Raw genomic sequence first — 22,073 nt, forward strand, 5'->3', positions numbered from 1 at the left:
ATTGCAACTGAGCAGCTGATGACGCGGCACACGTCTTCAGCTGCTCAGCCGCGATTGGCTGAGCACAGTTATGCTCAGCCAATCGCAGCTGAGCACAGTTATGCTCAGCCAATCGCGGCTGAGCACAGTTATGACGCGGCAGAGGGGGGCCGGCATGAAGGACGGCAGGAGACAGGATGCTCTGAAGCTGCTGCGCATGGGACCCGGAGAGAAGCAGTGCGCAAGAGGAGCCCTGGACCATGGATACGTAGTGTATGCACTTTGCAAATCGTCTTTTACACGTAGCGATGCCCGGTCGGTGCCTGACAATTATAGATCCAAACCTATATCAACAATCAGCCGATGATCGTTGTCATCGGCTGATCGTTGTGTTTATTACACGGAACGATAATCGGACGGATAGGGCCAATTCGGCCGATTATCGTTCCGTGTAATAGGGCCCTTAGCGACACTGACAGATCACATTGGCACCTTGATACAATTGCTATTAATCTGTTTGTCATTTTTCCTAATGAACATAACATCTCCTTTCTCTTCTCTCATAGTGGGTATGGAGCCGGCACCCCTGTCTGTCTCTGAAGAGCGGCAGCTAGCCATATTGACTGAACTCCCTTTTGTTGTTCCTTTTGAAGAAAGAGTAAAGGTAATAGTCCTAGTTTATATCACCATTGGCAGCATATTAGACCCTGTAGACATCAGTATACTGATTTGGGTTATTGAATGATACACATAATGATTAAGCATAGATTATGGTAATGGGTAGTTATGCTTCTCTCATTGATGCCATAGCAGACTGAACAGTTTATATTCTTATATCACATGGCAGACAACATCAGAGTCCTGTGTTATTTGGGCTCTGTTCACACAGCTTCTATTATAACTGAGCCCTAGCAGTTATTCAGGATCCATTTGCACACAAATGGCACTGGATCTGGATGTTACCCATTGGTTCAGCTATTTTTGATGGCAGGCATAGCGGAAGAGACTGTAATTTATTTTTTGTCAAAAACATAGCAAATCCTGACAAATTGGCAAACAGTGCCAGTGTTAACATAACCTTGTATAGAACTATACTAAACAAACATAGGCTACGAAAAGGATAGAAACCATTCCATCTTATTATTGCATATTCAGGTTTTTTTTATTTTTAAAAAGTTAATGCTCTTTGTACTATATCTCTATCAAAAACAATGCATATATTTTTTTTTACTACATTGAGTAGCAGCAGTAGCAAGGAGTGACATGGCTGCCCCCAGAGGCTGTTCTGGGAACTGCAGGGCTGTGCAAGCCCGGATTTTAGCACATTTACATATTGCTAGCTCAGCTGCATACAATACAGAGTCTCCCTTGATTTTTATTCTCATGTATTTTAGCATTGTAATAGACATTGCACTTAGGGGAGCTGCTTCTAGCACAGGCTTTTTCCCCAATTGTATTTTAATGATAACATACATTAGTATAGACATCTGGGGAACGCTCAGTATCTTCAAGATATAGTAACTGTGCTGGGAACCAGGCTTGGGCAGCTCTGCAGTTCCTGACACAGTTATTGTCAGCAGCAGAGGGGCCATGTTGTCCCTTACTGCTGCTACTTAATGTTAAAATGTAAAAAAATGGTTTACGTTTTCTTTCATAAGGTTATGTTACAAAGTTATTTGTTCTGGCGGAATAAAGAAAGACTACACAGCAGCATAAATTACCCATATTGCACATTATTTCTAGATCTTCCAAAGACTGATCTATGCGGACAAGCAGGAGGTACAAGGGGACGGACCGTTTTTAGATGGTATTAACGTTACCATTAGAAGAAACTATATATATGAGGACGCATATGATAAATTATCACCTGAGAATGGTCAGTATCAGATTTATTTCTGATTTAGAAGTCATTATTCATTGTTTTATTAATGTTAATCCTTGTTACAGAGTGAGTGAGAGATGTTATGGTACATACACTGTATTGCTGCTATGGTAGACACACCAGCTCTTACAGGATGGGAGTGAGTCTCCTGCAAAAATAGCACCACCCATGTTCTCAGGTCGTGTGTGGTACTGCAATTCAGCTCCTTTCACTTTAATGGAACTGAGCTGAAAAACCCACACCCAAACTGATGACAAATTGATGAAAATTCCTTTATAGGGCATGTGTCACTTACATTTTTTTTACTGACTAGAGTCAGATAATAAACATTGTTATTTTATTTTAATCTATTTCTGTTTTCTGATTGTAACATTGTTTTTCACTTCTTGTACATTATTATGGGGGAGCCATCTTGCCTCGGCTGTTCTTAACAGCATATGCTTTACAGCAAGACTCATGGACATAGACAACAATAGACAGAGTTTGCCCCCTTGAGATGAATGTAAAACATTACTGAGCGTGCTCTGTGACGTTTGAAGAGGTAATTCCACAGGGAGCTGCTATTGTTTCCTCTATCTAATGGTGTCACATGATGCTGCAATGCTGTACAGATCACTTTACAGCAGCCTCCTCTTATCACCACAGATACAACAGGAAGTCTCAGCTTAGTTTATGTTTAACATAATTTAAACAATAGGTGATTTTCTGATGACACATTATTATTATTAATAATAATAATTATATATCTATATATATATATATATATATATATATTTAATTATTATTATTATTTTTATTTATTTATTTTACTTATAAAGCGCCAACAGATTCCGCAGCACTTTACCATTCTGGGAACACATTCCCTTTAAAGTATCCCAATCACTTTAAAGAAGTTTTCACGAGTCCTAGAGACATTCAAAATTTAGATTATTTTGGTTCTTGGTGTTCAGATCCCCAGCGATAATAGACATAGCTGGGAGAAGAGCACACACACACTAACAGTGGTGATTATCTCATGCAGTCATATGAAAAAGCCAACAAGGTGGGGAGTGAAGCGCTTAGTTGTGGTCTTCTTCTGGCGCTATCCAACAATTATTGGGGGTCTGAACACCCTGATCAAAACTTTTGACATATCCCAAGGACGCGTCAGGAGTTTTTTTTTAAGTGACTGTACCTATTAAAATTTCCTGTGCTTGATCTTTGTCCGGTCATCTAATTCCAAATTATCTTGCAGTTTAGGTGCCAGATGTATTATTGCTTGATTAAAGTAATTTCCTTCTACAGTTGCCCTTGTTTCAGTATTGTTATGTGTGGATATGACATTGTTATTACAACCACCTTATCTGTCTCGGCAGAGCCCGATCTGAAGAAGCGAATCCGTGTCCATTTACTAAACACGCATGGTCTGGACGAGGCCGGGATTGACGGTGGAGGAATATTTAGGGAGTTCCTCAATGAGCTCCTGAAGTCTGGATTTAATCCCAACCAGGGATTTTTTAAGACTACTAACGAAGGTTTGCTGTACCCCAATCCTGCAGCGCAGATGCTGGTCGGGGACTCCTTTGCCAGGCACTACTATTTCTTAGGCAGGATGCTGGGAAAGGTAACAGATATCATTACAACTATTGTTTTATTTAGTCATATGATGAATAATATTCACCTTACTGTGTGGACTGATACCTCCACCTCAACCAGCAATATATCTATCACAAAGTTGAGGTATCTGAATTACAATACCACACAGTCGACAGGGGTGGTGCTGTTTTTGTAGCTGTTTGCTTTTTCTATTCCTGGATAACCCCTTATAGGGAACCAATCAGCCCAATCGAGCTGATATGGTTCCTGAACTGCTGTATACAGCTCCTGCAGCAGCCGCAGCAACGGACCTCTCTACCTGTCATTCATCCTCTCTGAGCGCACTGACAGGCAGAGCGTGGTGACTAGATACGGGCGGCCGCCCAGATGACTACTTCCCCGCCACTGCCTATCACACACCCAGGGGATTAAAGTCCTTTTTTTCGGGTATACAGCTACTGCTGCAGCCGCGGCCGGCATGTCCCGTGGCTGCTGCAGAAGCTGTAAAGAGCAGTTCAGAGAACCATATCAGCCCGATTAGGCTGATTGGTTCCCTTTCCGGCGCTTAGTCCAGAAGCACATAGAAGGTAATGTACAAATTAGCAATTGAGAAAACGAAAATTATAAACTGACGGCAGAATATTGACAAAGGAGAAGCGATCTAAAAAGCTGACGTAAATGGCAATCTTTGTGTGTTGCTCACTTGTCACATAGTATTGAGCTAGAAAATGGTAATCACTGATGGAAGGTAAAACCTGGAAACATCATTGGTTATAAATGACATCAGTGATTATAATACAACTGTACAGAATATTGACATATTAAAGGAAACCAATCACTTACGTCACAGGCTCGAATTTCTTTTTGGATGTTGAGCAGCACTCTGGGGAAATCAATTATTTTTTTTTTTATTTAGTTAGTTGGTTTTTCTGCAGATTAGCTAAATGGCCTTCACTTCACTTACTGATGACTTCATCTTTAAGCTAGCAGCCCCTCTGTGACTCTTACATCACGTGATCACCGATCTCACTTTCCTGATTGCTGATTGGGAGACAGAAGTCACTTTCACTATTTATTTCTATGGGACACCTGATGTCAGCTCTATAAAAATTAGTGAAGTAGTGAATGTGACTTAGCGGCCATTCACACGTCAGCTATATATGGTCTGTACACAGACTGTATACTAGGAGCGCCGAAACTTTTTAAAGGGGGTATGCTGCTTAAAAAAAAATATGTTGAATCATCCACCTTTTGTGGAGATTAACAATCCGTTCCGTACTTATGATTTTTTCAGTCTCCTTCTCCCATTTCTGAGCCGGCTCATAAAAGCATCCCTAGCCAGCTGTCTTTGCACCTTGAAATGCTTGGATCGTTAATCTGTGGTCAACTTGCTGGTGACCTCAATGTGATTGATCCTGCCGACTTTACAGAGTGCAGAGAAAGCCGGCTAGGGATGCTGCTTACATGAGCTGTCTCGGAAAGGAGGAAAGGGTTTGGAGTGGAGATGGAGAGAACAGCTCTCACACAGTTTTCTGTGCCTCCAGCAGAAAGTAGCAGGATCAGAGCTGGGGGAAGAAGACAGAAAAGATAATTAGTATGGAACTGTATATAGCGGACATGTGAATGGCCCCTTACAGTCCATACAGCAGAAACTGTGGGATTTGGCAAGTCAAATTATATATGATGAATGATCTGCACTGATGGGGCTTCCAGCTTAAAAATACAGTAAAGTACCACTGTAGCCATTTAACTCATCTACATTACTGCCAGGCTGCTTTCATTTATCAGTTTCAGAAATTCAGCATTAATCTGTCATCATAATATGCAACCCTATGTAAGGGACAGGTGAGCTTGTGTGTCTTGTATTGTGTGCCTGTGCAAGGAACAAATACATACACATGTGACCAGATACTTAGGCTACACTCTCATGTTCATTAGTTTTTCAGGACCATATATGATGTCTGCAATCATCTACAAAAAAAATTGTCCATAATGCATCTGTAACCCATATTTTTTGCAGATCAGCAAAAAAGGAGAAGGGGAAGTTAAATAAGTGGGAATGGTTTAACATGATTACTCCATATTTATTTGCTGATGTTATGGACCTTTCATCCGTTACAGATCCACAAAAAAAAATACAGATGCTCTCATAGACTTCACAATTCAGTCTGTAATAGAGCTTGTCAGTAATTTTTGTGGATGCGATTTCTGTGGATTGTGTATCTGTAAATATACGGACAGTGTAAACGGTCCATTAAAGTCAGTGAGCCCTAAATTTGTCCTTGATTGTGAATTCCCAAAAACGGACAACATTATAGAACGTGTGAATGTAGCTTAAAGTTATACACTAGAATCATCCATGGACCTGCAGTGAATCATAATTATTGTGCTACATAAAGTATTCTCAATTGTTGCTCCTGGCTGTGTCTTGCGTCTTCTGACAGAATCTTATAGCAGAAGACACAACCATCAGGTTTGATAGCATTTACAACGAGGCAACTGCATGGAGCTCGAGGCCTCTCCCTTCCTTCTTCAGCATCATACAGTCGTCTAAAGTACCACCTGATCGTCCATTGGTAGATGCAGCCATGTGCAGTGGTGGTACTTATTAATACAGCATCTACCATCAATGGCTGGTGGACTGATGGATGCCAGTATATCAGGCTGGGTTTCATAGTGAGACGATAGATGCTCATAACTGGCCAGGGCTACCAGTCAGCAGCTTCCGTTGCTTTGGCGCAAATGAGCTTCACTTTAAAACTGAGAAAATCTGGACGGCTTCAGATGAGGTCATAATTTTAATGTTTCGGGGATGATTCATAGTTATAAGATTTAATAGTGAAAAAAATTGTGTTTGAATTGATTTGATTTTAGGATCTACATTTAATCCATATCTGGACTACAGGCCATTATATATGAGTTTAAGTAAATTTCTGCCAAATGTATATGGGAAAGAGATTCAAATAGTAGAACCCAAGATAATTAAAGTGAGTTCAGAAATATGAATTTCTCTGCAGCCAGATCTAGTCAGGTTTGATATAGTGCAAAGCTAATGGCCGTCACTTGAGCGTTTGGATATATGGCAGAGGATTCTTTTTGAAGCAATATAAATTTCTGCCTTCCCTTCTGTTTCCAGCTACACAATTAAATTCTTTTTCTTCAAAAGTGGAAGAAAATTTGTTGCATAATAATTATCACAATGAACTACATAATGTCCCTCTTCCATCTTAATCTGCGAATTCATCTTGACAGAAAATGAGATAAAGACGCTGTATATTTCTAGGAGGTTTAGACACTCGCCCGTGACACCAGAAATTTGTAGTGAATTGATAATAAGGTTCAATGTACTGGATTTGGCTTGATGTTTTCCAGACTATTGGAAGTTTTGAACTTCCACACAAATATTTTATATCCTATTTAACAACTTTCAAGGTGCCAAACTCTGGGTATATAAAGGGGTAGTCCGGCGACATTTTCTTTCAAATTGACTGGTGGCAGAAAGTTAAATAAAATTCTAAATAATTTCTATTTAAAGGGAATGTATGACCTCATGCTCGGTAATAAGATTTACATACCACCCTGTGCGCCGTCGGGTCAATCTGTGGCCACCTGGTTCCCATTATATTTGCCTGTAATCCGATATACTAATGAGGTCCGTTGTACACTGGAGGTCGGCCCAGCACGGGCAATCAAAGAAACCCCCCCGTCATGAAACACACCTCCTCTTCTCATTCAGGCACACCTCTAGCCTCTCTCACAGCCCCGCCTCCTGCCCGGCCCATCCTGACATTGCGCCGAAGTCCCAGCGTAATGACAGGCCGGGCAGGAGGCAGGTCTGTGGGAGGGGTTCGTTTCAGTTCTTATTTATGCTATTAGGCCTAAAGCTAAGCTTATCACTGTCTGTGATGATAAGGAAGAGTATGCTGTAAAGTGATCTATACAGCATTGCAGTGAAAGGTGACACAACTAGATAGAGAAGACAATAGCTGATGTTCACAGCTCAGCCCCCTTGCTGTGCAATGACCTCCGCAAAGGTCACACAGCACAGTTAGACACCTTTTTCTTTTATGTCAGCTCTTGTCTTTGGTTTCCTGTGTTCATTGGGGTTTGCTGTAAAACATATCTCTTAATGCTGATCAAAAAGGTCAGACAAGATAGAAGAAAAAGAAGAAAAAAAAATTACTGTGAGAAAATAGACACAGATTTGAAAAAAATAAATTCGCTTTAAATATTTACACATATCCCTTTAGATATATACAACAATATTATTAGGCTGTATTCACACTTGTGTTAGAACTCCGTTCCATTTAAAGGAGAGGTTCGGCACCAGGTGTAAAAATTATTCCGGGCTGGGAAGTGGTTGAACATAAAAAATAAGTTATTCACCTGTCCCGGTGCCTGCGTAGTGCTGCGTCCCGCTCCTGGATCCCAGCCGGCTGTCTTCTTAGCTCTGGCTAAGCCGTCATGACCTGGTTACAGATGCCCCACGCAGCCAGTCATTGACTCTGGTGGGACATCGCTGCAGTCACTGATTGGCGGACCAGGCTAAATTCCACCCACTTGTGACGTACTAGAAACCGGGAGAGGAGGACACCTAGCAGGGTACGGGAGCACTAGACAGAAACCTATTATATTCAGTGGGATTTGTCACCTTTGTTGTCTGTTGTGTTTTTATATACTAAGCCTATTGGCAGCATCTGCTGTACCACCTGCCTGTGAAGTTAATGGGAGTCCTCCTCCCTTACCGGGCACCTCCGATCATCACTGCGTCCCTGCAGCCTAAATTTATATAATAATTACCTAAGTATTAAATGACGGATAGAGTCTGGTCTTTTAACACTAAGTAGCCTATTGACTGTTTGGAATATTTATGAGGTCATAATGTATTTAACTTTTCCTTAATGTATACGTTAGGGAATGTTTACCGTGATAAAGTAGAACGCGGCCCCTTCCTGAGAAGAATTACCTCATGTCAGTGGTCCCATATCTGCTAAAAGTTCCATTAGCAAATGATTCCTACTTTAGGCCTGTGAAGTGATTGCATTTTATTGCCTGTAAATCAGACCCGCGGACAGCGAATAAATAAACAGTTAAAGTACAGTATACGGTAATAACATCGCAATCTTCTGCAGAAAGCTTTGCCTACTTAACTTAAGAGTATTATCAGAATTAATTCCCCTCCATTATGGCACCGGCTGAACTTTTTGCTTTGCTGTGACTTTTGTGATTTAATATTAACATATAATATCAGTAAACATAGTTTTTTTTTTCCCTTGAAATTCAATAGTAATTTCTTATTTGTAATTTCTTTTATGTTTATGGAAACATTTATGGGCAGATCCGCCGACCATTACGCCAGGGTTGTTTGTCCAGACTGTAACGGAGTAAAATCGGTGTCATTTTACAGCAATGATGCGGCTCTTAATCACGGCGGATAGATGGGGCTTGGCTGGTTACCACTTTGTGAACAGTAATACTCCATTAATCCGGAACGTGATGGTCTGGAGTTCCTGGAAGCTTTTCATCTGACAAAAAGATCATCTGGTAATTTCCTGCTTATCTGGCACTGAGACTTTTTCAGGATACGTAGAATAGGGAGAGTGGTGGAAGCAAGGTGGTTTGGGGATTACTGCGAATGGAGAACCTCTGATCTAACACTACGTATTGGATAATAGGTCCTCTGTTTGTTGACATTTCCAGATCACTATAGGTTATCTAGAACTAACATATAGCTGTACTGCATACATGGGCAGGAAAAAGGCCTAGTTCACCCTAAGAACTGGCCCAGCCCTGATACGGTCAACATACAAGCTGGAGACATATCCTCCCTGATTCTATGTGGGAACTCCTACCCAGAGATAAGTAGGACAAGAATAATCAGTGCAGTCTAGATCAATGCTCTGCTGCTGTTATCAAAGATAGGGACTAGCAAACCCAGCGTAAAGCAAATAAATGGCATAAACAGTGAACAAAATAGGGTGACAGATCATTCTTTGGTGCTGTGTATGGTGGCATTTCCATAGTGTTACATATGTGCATTTATCTTTCTAGTGGTTACCAGTTGATTTACGTCTATACTAGTTACCTGACTTCTGTAATATCCATGAAATAACAATTCTGGATCACCTATTCTTTAAAATCTGTGTTGTCTTGTTCCTCTGTTATTCCTACTATAACCCTATAACCAACTGGGTGTTACCAATTGGGGGCGTGTCCCTACACAGTCTTTCACTGTCAGCTCTGATTGGATAGTGTCACTGTGCAGGGACACGCCCCCAACTGGTAACACCCGATTGTTTAACTTTTAAGATTAAGGGTAAAGGGCACAGAGGCGCGCAAGCCCTCCCATAGAAAAACAGCATCAAACTGAGGCAGGCGGGATTTCGCAGGGGAGAGTTCCACCACATTTGCTCAGTGTGAACATACCCTAAAAGAGGAACGGCACATCACAGAGCCAGAGGCATTGCATGTATTTGTTATTACAGACGGACGAGGAGTGGTGACAGCTCCTCTTTAAACATACTGTACTTCCCTAGTTTAGATGTATCTTTTGATTTAGGCAATGATTTTTTTGGCTGTGCGTACTAGACCCTATCTGCGATAACATGTCCTGTTGTAATAAATGCACTCTTATCACAAGTAAGGCTTTGTGTAGACAGTGTTCAAGCCTTCCATCAGAGGTATACCAGTGTGCACCTTTGACGCCAGTGTGTGAATTAGTATAAACGTTATACTGTATGTTTTTGCATTAGCCAGCTTTTTTGGAATGCACAGACTGCTGTGAATAGAGCTCTGTGTATATATTTAGGGTTATTTTATAAAAAAAAAAGACATTTTAGGGGCAATATTGGAATGGACAGTACAGGAATCTTTATAATCTTGCCTGTAAAGGTCCCCATACCCTTCATACTTTTGTTGGCCGTACCCATCGATTATGGGGGGTTCTGCTGTCAGTATACAGTGTATGGGATTCTCTACCGACAGATGATGCTGGTGGATATAGGGCTCAGGCACGTTGCAAAATCGCCTCCCGACCGCTTTGTTCTTAGAATGATTAGCCACCTCCAGAGCAGTCTGGCTGCGTTTTACCCCTCATCATAGAGAACACAGAAAGGCTCAGCCATGGCAAAAGTTTATGTGTGGAGAGGTAGATAACTGTTGGCTGAACATTTAGCTGACAGTTATTGAACGATGGCTAGGGGGCATCCAAATCTTGTCATCAACCACAGTCATTGATAGGGATTCTTTACTGTAAGAGTAGTGAGAGTATTAAAATCTCTACCACACAGTGTTATGGTGGTTGATTCACTGAACAAGTTTAAGGAATGGTCCAGGCTTAAAAAAACATGACCGCTTTCTTCCAGAAACAGCACCACTCATGTCCTCAGTTTGGGTGTGGCTTTGCAGCTCTGTTCCATTGAAGGGAATGGAGCTGAATTGCAACCACGCACAACCCACTAACAGGGTTGGTGCTCTTTTGCAAGAAAGTAGCTGTGCTTTTTCTGGATAACCCCTTTAAAGGTCTGGATGTCTTTCTTGAGAAAAATATTACAGGTTATGGTAGTATGCTAGTATGTTCCAGGGATTTATTCTGACTCCATATCTGGTTTTGGGATCCGTTAGGCATCTTGGCATCTGCCTTTTTCATCTCTTGTCTTGTTCTACCCTTATCAACTATATGCTAGCAGGTTTTACCAGTGTATACACCTAATTCAGGGCTCAGACACAACCCACAATGCCCAAGCAATGCGCCCCATACCGCAGCCTTCCGCACAAGCCCCTCTTTTAGTATTCGCTCTTTCCGCCTGCTCAGATCGGTTCACTTTAAGCACTTTAAGTTCATTTCTCCATATATCCATTTTGTGGTCCGTGTCCATTTAATAGCCCCGTTTCTAATTGGTGCGGCTTTTAGATTTTTATATCAAAACCAATAAAAATTACTGAAAGTGGAAATGTAGTGACTCTCTTCACACTTAATCTCCGGAAAGTTGGTGTAAAATAGGGTTTGGCGAGTTTATATAGTTATTAGATGGAAATATAAATGTTTGCTGTGTAACTACCCCCAGATTGATAGTGATGCATTTGAAAAGCATTATTTTTTTTATTGATTCTTAATGCCGTAAATTACCCAAGTTACTTGGCAGGCGGCAGATACGGCCCGCAATGTTGTCCCCCCATCCATTCTCGTGATAGCAACACAATTTGCATTAATCACATTCGCGGCTCACTCTCTTATATTAAAAGGCTTCTACCATAATTAATCCGTTTTATTTCAAATCATTTTGGCACAATCCCTGGCAATAAACACTCGCAGGAGACGGACACTTGAAAAATAACATACAAGTTTCTGCAATCTACCTACGGCGTTCTCTCCGCGGCAGCCGAGTTATTGATGGCCCCGTAAGGGCATCTGATGCAAGTGTCTGCGGATTAAGCCCAATATGACAAATGTTAAGTGGATTATTTTGCATAAAAAATAGACAGTTTGCGGAGTTGTACAATTAACCTGTGTTTAGAAACTACCTTGATTTATGCCCGGGCTGATATTTGTGTTGCATACATTATGGAAATTTCATTTATAATCCATTTCGCTGATGCGGTCATGCCGCTTAACACCATCATTTATTTTATTGAATCTTTAAACCCGACTTTTTTTTTTCTTCCCCGAGGTGGAAAGGGAAGGGCAACGTGGGGTTGTTTTCTGCTTTTAGACTCTGAGTCATGGAGGTAATTTGTAGTTTTCATCCAGGTAGCTTTATATGTAGAATATATACATTTGGTTACAATAAGGGCTTTGTTCTCCGTATAGCAAACGGCGACCTTGTGATGGCTGGAGAATGACATTTTTCTTCACACTCCCCATTTGTCTTTGCACACTCAGGAATTTCGCAAACACACCTTGAATAAACCGTGATTTCCGACTCGGAGCTTTATTCGTCTTTGGTTGTTATTACTAATATTTTGTCAGTGGTAACTGTGGTTACTTAAAGGGGTTTTCCCTTCTCACTAGGATATGCCATGACTTGATGATAAGTAAAGGCCCTTTTACACTCTCAGCAAAGAGCATTGCTAAAACCGCCCTTTCGGCTCATAATCGGCATGTGTAGAAGTATAAGCGTTCAGCCAAGGAGCTGGAAAACGCCTCTCAATGGCAGATCACATCTTTTGTGCGAACAGGGGATGTGCAGGCAGTAGCTAAACATTTAAATGGCTGCACAAACAATACAGTGACCGTTTGTGCAGCCCGGCCATGTGAATAATCATGCCTTGTAAAAGGACCCTGAGTTAACCTGATCAAGATATGGAAGCATTTTTTTCTGATAAGATATACTACAGAGTTTCTTATACAGTGGTGCCTTGGATTGCGAGCATAATTTGTTCCGGGACCATGCTTCTAATCCAAATTACTCTTAAACCAAAGTAAATTTAAGTAAATGTAAAACAAATGAAACAAACATTTAGAAACAGCTGAATATGTCATATTATAAGTCACTGTACAGTATAGCAATCAGCATGTGAAGTGTATAATAAGTGCATTAGAATGAAATAACAGCAGCAGTTTGTAGATACGGGAAGGAACTGCAGATCCCCATAATGCAGTAGCGCAGTACAACAGGCTAGAATAGAGAAGCAGGGCTGCTGTCAGAGGTGTTTGTGGTCACATGACAGCAATAGGGAAGGGGCGTGTGTTCAGCATGGACCAATCAGGAAGTGAAAATCACAGAGCTGTGCAGGAGGACAGTGACAGAAGCTTATCTATACATCAGTGTGAATGGCTGAATGTAAGTGCAGGCATATTATAACAGCAGTGTGTATAGCTGAGTGTTAGTGCAGGCACATTATAGCAGCAGTGTGTTTAGAGTGTGTAGAAGAACACAATTTACAGTAGTTTACTGTTTGACTGTGGTAATGATCGGATGGAGGGAATATGATTTCCTTATGGTTGTCCTGTTTGTAATACTACCACCAGCTACTATTACACAGGGCGATCCGATTACAATGCAGAATATAGGGCACATGGTTTCCCATTATAACACTTAACCACTATAGCCGTTGCTAATATTCCTCTACAGATTAAATACTTCTCACTTAAATCTGCACAACTCGGGACGCTCGGGCTTCACAGGTTTGGGTCGGAACACATACATGACTATTTGTCCATTGCAGCAAATCCCGTTGAGAGAAGTAATGAGTGCCCCCATTGCCAAACATCTCAATGGTCATAAATGAGCTCTTATTAGCTTTGTTTCCTACAAGGCTGCAGTCGTGCAAACATGCTGGGGTCAGCTTGAGTGTGTAGACCTTGGCATCTTTGCAGGGTTAATGATAGCTGAACAACTGCTAAGCTAATTCAGACATTATTGAAGTCTTGTATGTAAGTTGTAGGCATTGAAAGTAACAGATCAGATAAAATGGATGCACAGCTCTGCTGTGTAGTCATTGATAAGTTGGTGGCATATTACTACTGTATCATCTTTTCTGTCTATGGTCACTATTGTGTATGGTCACTTTTGTCATTATAGCCTATAGAGCAATATACACCACACAGAGGGATGTCATACCTTTACATAGCTATTTATTTATCAAGCATTTTTCTTCCATTGGCTAAAAGACTTCAGTGCAGTAATAGTGGACTATGATAATTCTAGCTCACAAAAGAAAAAATGTCTGATCGACCTCGGTATTATCCCCTGCTATGTGAGAACAGAGGTGCTGTAGGTGATAGATGGTACAGATTCGCCTCCTTTGCTCTCTATAGAAGCCCTATCTTGGCAAAGTCGCAGTAAAGGAATTTGGTTATTTTATTATGGTAATCCTTCAGTTCCTGAAGTTGGATGGATTTGCAACTTTTTTTTTTCTTTTCAAAAAACCTGTAGAAAATTTGATTAATTTCTATTTTTTTTTGTGAACAGGTTTTTTTGTTTTTCCTCTATGTCCCTGGTACAGCCTGACATGATCATGGTCAGTTCTAATGCATCTGTGTGTCACTAGGAAACCTGTCACTAGGTTTATACTGCCTTTAAATGAGGGCAGCATAAACTAGTGACAGAAATACTGAACAGAACAGTGTATAACTTTCATCATACTGGTCAGCTGTTCTCCTGATATGCAGGAGAATGTACTTCATAGCTCACCACTCAGTCTACCCTCTAGCTGCAGATTGAAAGCTGTCTTGCCTATACACAGTATAGATAGACAACTGCCAATGAATGGCTGGTGGGCAGAGGGAGCTGGTGCTTATGAATATCAAGGACTACTGAGCACACACACATTTTGGAGATGACTTGTATCTGAATCAGCTGCACAAAACAATGTAAGTGATACATCATTCTGTTGAGCTTCTGTGTCACTAGTTTATACTACTCTTAGATAGGGCAGCATTAAGCCTGACATGACATCTGTAGCGCCTGGGGGTGCCGGGGAAGGTAAATATGCAGGTTTTATTGTTTTAATGCAGAAGAAGGTGCATAGCAGTATTTTAGGCTATATTAATATACCATGTATACTGAAGTGAATCATGAAGTGAATACTGAATCAGAAATATAATATTCCTTCAGGCCAGTGTTAATGTTCTTTGTCCTCACCTTGCAGGCCTTGTACGAGAACATGCTCGTGGAACTGCCCTTTGCCAGTTTCTTCCTATCAAAGTTACTGGGCACCAGCGCTGATGTAGACATCCACCACCTGGCTTCTCTGGATCCAGAAATGTACAAGAACTTACTGTTCCTGAAGAGCTATGAAGGTGATGTGGAAGAACTTGGGTTAAATTTTACTGTGGTGAACAACGATCTAGGGGAAGCGCAGGTGAGTTTTCAGGACGGCTGCCAATGATTAATTCCATTGTCGCCTTCCTATTATTTGGGTGTGCAGATAACAGTATGTCTGCACTCTTATTCTGCGCCGTGTACTAAATGTAATTACCACTTAGACAACCATCATGCCGATTCTGATGGATTGTGTTATTAGACTGGCGCATGTATAAACCCATCTGTTCCCTGACCCTTATCCGGCGTGTATTTCTTGTGTCCAACTTTTGTGAGAGTGTCTGTTGAGCAGACATTGTATATATCTCAGATTTTCTGCCTGGGTGACCTAAACCTTACAATAATTACAGTTAGAAGATACCGTAAAGATGAGCCATTATCCTAAAATTGCTTTTGGCGTTAAGTAGCCCTTTTTGTATTCAATTTGTATTTAGCTAGGTAATAATAAAGCAATAATCCCGGATGTCGAGGGCATTAACGCACGCTTAAAACTTTCGCTGAGGCGACGAGCAAAATTCTAATGCAGAAGCCGTTACTTTGTAATTGTTCCGCAGCCAAAATAGATTATAAAGATTTTCTGGATGAAATGAGCAACAGTTTTATATGGTTGGAGCTACATCAAAGGACTCTGTGGTGTGTGGTAGCCAAGCGGGTGAAGAGCATTGCGCTAAAGGGGTTATGCCAAGATCAAAAGTTATCCCCTGTCTATAGAATAAGTGACAACTAACATCAGGATCAGAAGTTATCCCCTATCCACAGAATAAGTGACAACTAACATCAGGATCAGAAGTTATCCCCTATCCATAGAATAAGTGACAACTAACATCGGGATCAGAGGTTATCCCCTATCCATAGAATAAGTGACAACTAACATCGGGATCAGAGGTTATCCCCTATCCATAGAATAAGTGACAACTAACATCGGGATCAGAGGTTATCCCCTATCCATAGAATAAGTGACAACTAACATCAGGATCAGAAGTTATCCCCTATCCATAGAATAAGTGACAACTAACATCAGGATCAGAGGTTATCCCCTATCCATAGAATAAGTGATAACTAAATAAAATCTTTATTGGCCGCAGAACAATTAGAGAGTAACGGCTTCTGCATTAGAATTTTGCACTGGGACCTGAGAATGAATGTCCTTTGTCCTTCAAAGGTGGCCAGCATGCCAGTCGTTCTCAGATGGGCTTCCCAAACATTGCCAGGCACTCCTTTCATTTGGGGGGGGGGGAAGGACATCTATTCTTACGATCACTGGGGGCCTCACCGTTCAGATCCCATATTGGTATAACCCACTTAAAGAAGAACTCCGTCCGGGAACTATTTTTTCAAAATTCCCAGGGAGGGGGTGGATATAAAAAATAACACCCCCAGTGCACCAATCCGCTTCATTTGCATAGTTGATAAAGTCAAGATTTCCTGAAAATAGTGCTGATGATCGGGGTAAGAAAAGGGAACCTGTCACCAAGACTTGTCTAATCTAATCATATTATAGAGAAGAAAGTACTGAGTAGATTGATATGTATCTTTGTGGGAAAATATTCAGTATAATTTGTAACTTGTTGATTAAAATCCCTGATCATTCTGTGTTATAGAGCCCAGTGGGCGGGGTCACTCAATGGACTGGACTTTTTATCATGGAAACATCAGAGATTTCATTCAATAAATTAACAAGTTATACTAAATATTTTCCCATAAAGATGTATAAAAAAACAGCTTGGTTCCTCCTGCTCTGGATCGCCAACATCCCCCCCCCCCCCCCCCCCGTATCTGCTCAGGGCCGGGGTGGCGCTGATCCCGGCTCGGCATTCTATTGCTTCCGGCTGCAGCAGCTGAAAGCAATAGATCACTGATCTCATTGACCTATGCAGTATATCTATACTGCATAGATCTCAATGACAGATCAGAGCAGCGATATTAGAAGTCCCCCAGAGGGAACAACCCTAACCCTAGGGGTACTTCCCCATTTTGTAAATAAAAATAAATAAATAAACATGTTTGGTATCGCCACGTTTGTAATCGCCTGAACTAATAAATGATCACATCCCTGATCTCGCACGGTAAACGGCGTAAGCACAAAAAAATTCCAAAGTGCAAAATTGGGCATTTTTTGTTGCATCAAATCTAGAAAAATTGTAATAAAAAGTAATCAAAAAGTCGCATATGCGCAATCAAGGTACCGATAGAAAGAACACATCATGGTGCAAAAAATGATACCTCACACAGCCCCATAGACCAAAGGATAAAAGCGCTTTAAGCATGGTATGGAGCAATTTTAAGGAACATATCACTATATCGCTATATATTTATATTTTTAAAGTTTTAATTTTTTAAAAGCCATCAAATAAAATAAAATTTATACAAGTTACATATTGTTGTGGTCGTAACAACTCGAGGAACAAAATTGCGTTTTTTTTTTTTTTTTTTCAATTTCACAACACATATAATTTTTTTTCTGGTTTCACGGCATATTTTAGGCAAAAATTACATCTGTCATTGCAAAGTACAATTGGTGGCACAAAAAATAAGGGCTCATTTGGGTCTCTAGGTGGAAAAATGCAAGTGCTTTGGCCTTATATACACAAGAAGGGAAAAGCAAAAGCACTAAACTGAAAACTGGCTGTGTCGTATCCCCTTAGGGTTAATCATTCAAATCTCTGCTCATTCTGGGATTAAGAGTCTTGTGGGCGGTTCTAATCCATGACTGACATCTCTCTCAATACACACTCAAATCGTACAACCTGCTGCACTTTACTAAAATGTATACAAATTTTACATTATTATTTAGTTTAGTATATTTGGAGTAATATTTTTTATGGAACCTACCTTACACTATAGGCAGCTTTGGGCATGTGAGCTAGTTGTGCAATGGGGACTAGAGCAGAAACTGTGCAGGTTACATCTGTCTGTGTATGTAATGTACTTGCAAGAGTGCGCCATCTAGTGACAGAAAGCATGCAGCTCTCACTTTAGGGCTGTGTGTTCTCTAGTTTCTTCTTACCCATTGTAATATGACATATACAGATATCTCATGATCCATTTGCTATGTTCCTTCTTATCAGGTGGTGGAACTGAAGCTCGGAGGCAAAGATATCCCTGTCACGAGTGCCAACCGAATTGCATACATCCATCTTGTTGCTGACTATAGGTTAAACAAGCAGATCCGCCAGCATTGTCTGGCATTCAGGCAAGGTCTTGCCAATGTGGTTAATCTGGAATGGCTCAGGATGTTTGATCAGCAGGAAATCCAGGTACGGTATCAGTTGTGTGCTGTTTAGCTGCCAAAGTAAATTAATATGTGTAACCATTTCTACATCTGAGGAAGCAGTGAGTTTGTAATACAGGTAAATCCCAATAATCCCAATATTTGGAAGGGGTTTGGAATTAAATCTTTTTCTTGGACTGCTAAAGCACATCCTAATGTGACCTTGATATAACCCACCTAGATGATAGTAACAGCATGTCTCATCCATGCATCTGCCTGTAGGGGTCAAACCTCCTCATTGTCCCTGATCCAGGGGGACAGTCCTGAATTTGTGACCCCCTCCCCTCTTTTCCCTTAGCACCATGCTGTCAGTGTGAGCCATGTTACACTGATCAGCACATAATCCTGGCTGCCTGATCCTCCTAAGGTCTACTCTGTGGGCTGCAGTCACAAGACGTTCCAGTAAAGTTGGTGAAGTGGGGGGAGCGTGGCTAAAGTTTACAGTTTCTCCTCTTCTTCTGTCAGCTGTGTGCCAGGCCTGTATTGATCAGCTGATCGCCGCAACAGCTCCCAGATCAAAGGGGTTGTCTGAGATGAGGGGACTCATTTCAATACACCTTAACTTTCCCAGTTTATTTGCCCTCTTTTCTCTCCTGGGTGACTGTATGTGCTTGACAATGAATTTCTTCTGTTTCCAGGTTTTGATTTCAGGAGCACAAGTTCCAATCTGTCTTGATGATCTGAAATCTTTCACAAATTATTCAGGTATTTATTCGATGGAGGACAAAAAGAAAGAAAAAAGACAACCAACCTTAAGGAGTCACTGTCATTATACATAACTTTTCACATGTCATGAGACATATCAAAAGTTATTGATTGCAGGGGGTCTCACTGCTGAGACCTGCTACGATACGAAGATACAGCCAGAGAGAGAGCGGGGCAGCAGTGGGCTTGACTCCCTGGCCGCTTGCTAGTTCTGACATATAGGACCCTTAGTGTTGCAACGAGCCTGATGTCAAAAGTTATTTATAATAACAGTGACTTTAACCTAAGATGTAAAATACAGATAAGCACATCGGTCGCCTTAAAGGTCCTATTACAAAGAGTGATTATCTGCTAAATAAGGCAGAAATGCCCTCTGCAAGTTTGGGGGATATATGGTTTTATTTAATACCTATTTGCAAATGGAATATTGCTTAGGGTACAAACCCACTTGACGTATTTGCTGCATGAATCAGTCTTAAAAATAAGCAGGCAAAACGCAGGTTGGCTTTATACAATTGTTCTGCGTTAAAATACGCAATTGCGTATTTTTGAAGCGTGAAGCTTGTTGTTAGCAAAGAATCAGTTGTTAACAACCTGTGCGAAAAACGCATGTAGCTTCACGCTTCACTGCGTATTTTAACGCAGAACAATTGTATAAAGCCAACCTGCGTTTTGCCTGCTTATTTTTAAGACTGATTCACGCAGCAAATACGTCAAGTGGGTTTGTACCCTTAAAGAGAGTTATACAGATTTGTATATTACTTCAATTAAAAAAAGTCAAATCTTCCAGTACTTATTAGCTGCTGTATGTCCTGCAGGTAGTAGTCTATTTTTTCCAATCTGACAATGTGCACTCTGCTGCCACCTCTGTCCTTGTCAGGATCTGTTCAGATCAGAAGAGGTTTTTTATGGGGATTTTCTACTGCTCTGGACAGTTCCTGACATGGACAGAGGTGGCAGCAAAGAGCACTGTGTCATACTGGAAAGAATACACCACTTCCTGCAGGACATACAGCAGCTGATAAATAATGTAATATTTGAAATGTTTTAATAGAAGTAATTTACAAATCTATATAAAATTCTGACACCAGTTTATTTGAAGGAAAACATTTTTGCTGGAGTACCCCTGTTTAACACAGTTTCCCCCCCCCCCCCATAAATCTAAATATCCTTTCAATGTTGTATTGTTAACATATACAATATATCTTATTGCAAATACTGGTGATGGTACAGCCAGTGGATGCTATGTAAGTACATATACAAGTGTATAATGTGTTAGGCCCAGGTTTATTGTCTCTGCTGACTATTCGATTTCAGGAGGATACTCTGCAGATCATCCAGTGATCAAGATTTTTTGGAGAGTCGTGGAAAACTTTACTGATGAGGAAAAGAGAAAACTACTGAAATTTGTGACAAGCTGTTCGCGGCCTCCATTATTAGGTTTTAAAGTAAGTTAAAGTCCTGTTAATTTCTGTGTGCCAGCAGATTTATTTTTTATTAGTCTGCAGGTTGAAGGACACGTAAAGCCGGAGCACCACTATGTAGGGTCTGCAAAAGAGATGTTCTGTCCTAGCAATTCCCTATAATGCATTGTTATTTGGTAGCACATCTCCATGAATAGTGAATATGCTGCTCACAGTAATTACAATGGTCCTTCCAATGCCAGTTGACTTGTACATAGTTGGTCAATGCTCATATTGGGTCCTGTTTTTTCTTGTTTTATAAGATGCAGTTTTTAGCAAAAAAAAAAAAGGAATCTTGCTAACCACTCTGACTGCTTCCCTAATGTTCGGGTAAATCGCTGATTCAGCGCTGTGTACGACTGCTGAGCAAACTGTGCAGTGTCTCATAGCTGCACAGTCCTCTCCCTTCTCCTTCCGGACACTGATCAGTAAGATGAATGCCCTGTAGAAGAGGAATCTAGAAGGGAAGTTGCCAAATCCTATACCGTAAAGGGACCTTGATGGGTGCGCGCACATGGCTCTCCAGGCAAGCCCCGCCCCGGATGGATTTTATTGGCTGCTCCACTCCTGTCTTCTTAGCAGCCAAAATCGGACCCTGCCGACTCCCGACCCTAATCTGAACCTTTAGTTTTAGGGTTAGGGGTCGAATTAGGGTTACGTTCTACTGATCTGTCATGTTCTAACCCTCCCCACAGCACCAACCTTAACCCTAACCTTCCTGATTAGCACCAACCCCGAGGGCTAGGGTTGTTTTGTGGGCAGGGGATAGTTAAGTAGTTTGGTAGTAACCCTATTCCGACCCCCAACCCTAAAACTAAACGTACAGATTAGGGTCGGGGGTCCGGCAGGGTCTGATTTTGGCTGCTAGGAATCCAGTAGTGGATGTAATCCGTCCGGGGCAGGGCTTGCCTGGAGATCTGTGTGCGCGCACCCAGCAAGGTCCCTTTACAGTATGGGATTTAGTCACTACCAATCTAGAAGTAATGCGCATCACATCCAGATTCCCACATGTAGAAGCCCCATAGCAATGTACCAAGAACGGGGCTGAAGGACCTGCAGGACCTTCAGTGATGTCACAGTCATGTGAGTGTACAGATACTGTAGGTAGGGACAATCTGTATTAAAATGTGTGTGTCTGTATGTTTGTATGTAGCAGAGCTGTTTGTGTATGGTAATGTAGTAGAGGTGTGTGCGTCTGTATATTGATGTAGTAGCGCTGTGTGTGTGAGTGTCTGTAAGTATGTTTATGTAGCAGAACTGTGTGTGTGTGGTTTGATATAGAAGAGCTGGATGTGTATGATGCAGCAGAGCTGTGTGTGTATTGTGCATGCAGCAGAGCTGTGTATGTGTACTGTATATTGTATGGTCATTGAGTGTTAGTGGCCCTGTCATTTCAGTAAACTTTGACTCCTTCCCCAGGAAAGTTTAATTAA

The 22,073-nt window shown here is 41.2% G+C and overlaps 1 protein-coding gene across 2 annotated transcripts in view; it reads left to right on the forward strand.

The window, feature by feature from the left end:
- UBE3C (ubiquitin protein ligase E3C) overlaps positions 1–22,073 on the forward strand; it is a 77,073-nt gene that overhangs the window by 49,149 nt on the left and 5,851 nt on the right. For both annotated transcript variants that reach the window (XM_069958892.1, XM_069958893.1), the window contains exons 17-23: positions 546–643; positions 1,723–1,855; positions 3,217–3,464; positions 15,029–15,241; positions 18,270–18,458; positions 19,111–19,177; positions 20,495–20,625. In XM_069958892.1, the coding sequence (XP_069814993.1) occupies positions 546–643; positions 1,723–1,855; positions 3,217–3,464; positions 15,029–15,241; positions 18,270–18,458; positions 19,111–19,177; positions 20,495–20,625 (1,079 nt within the window). The remainder of the gene's footprint in view (positions 1–545; positions 644–1,722; positions 1,856–3,216; positions 3,465–15,028; positions 15,242–18,269; positions 18,459–19,110; positions 19,178–20,494; positions 20,626–22,073) is intronic.

Source organism: Dendropsophus ebraccatus, chromosome 2 (assembly GCF_027789765.1).
Source record: "Dendropsophus ebraccatus isolate aDenEbr1 chromosome 2, aDenEbr1.pat, whole genome shotgun sequence".
In the NCBI taxonomy this organism is placed as follows: Eukaryota; Metazoa; Chordata; class Amphibia; order Anura; family Hylidae; genus Dendropsophus; species Dendropsophus ebraccatus.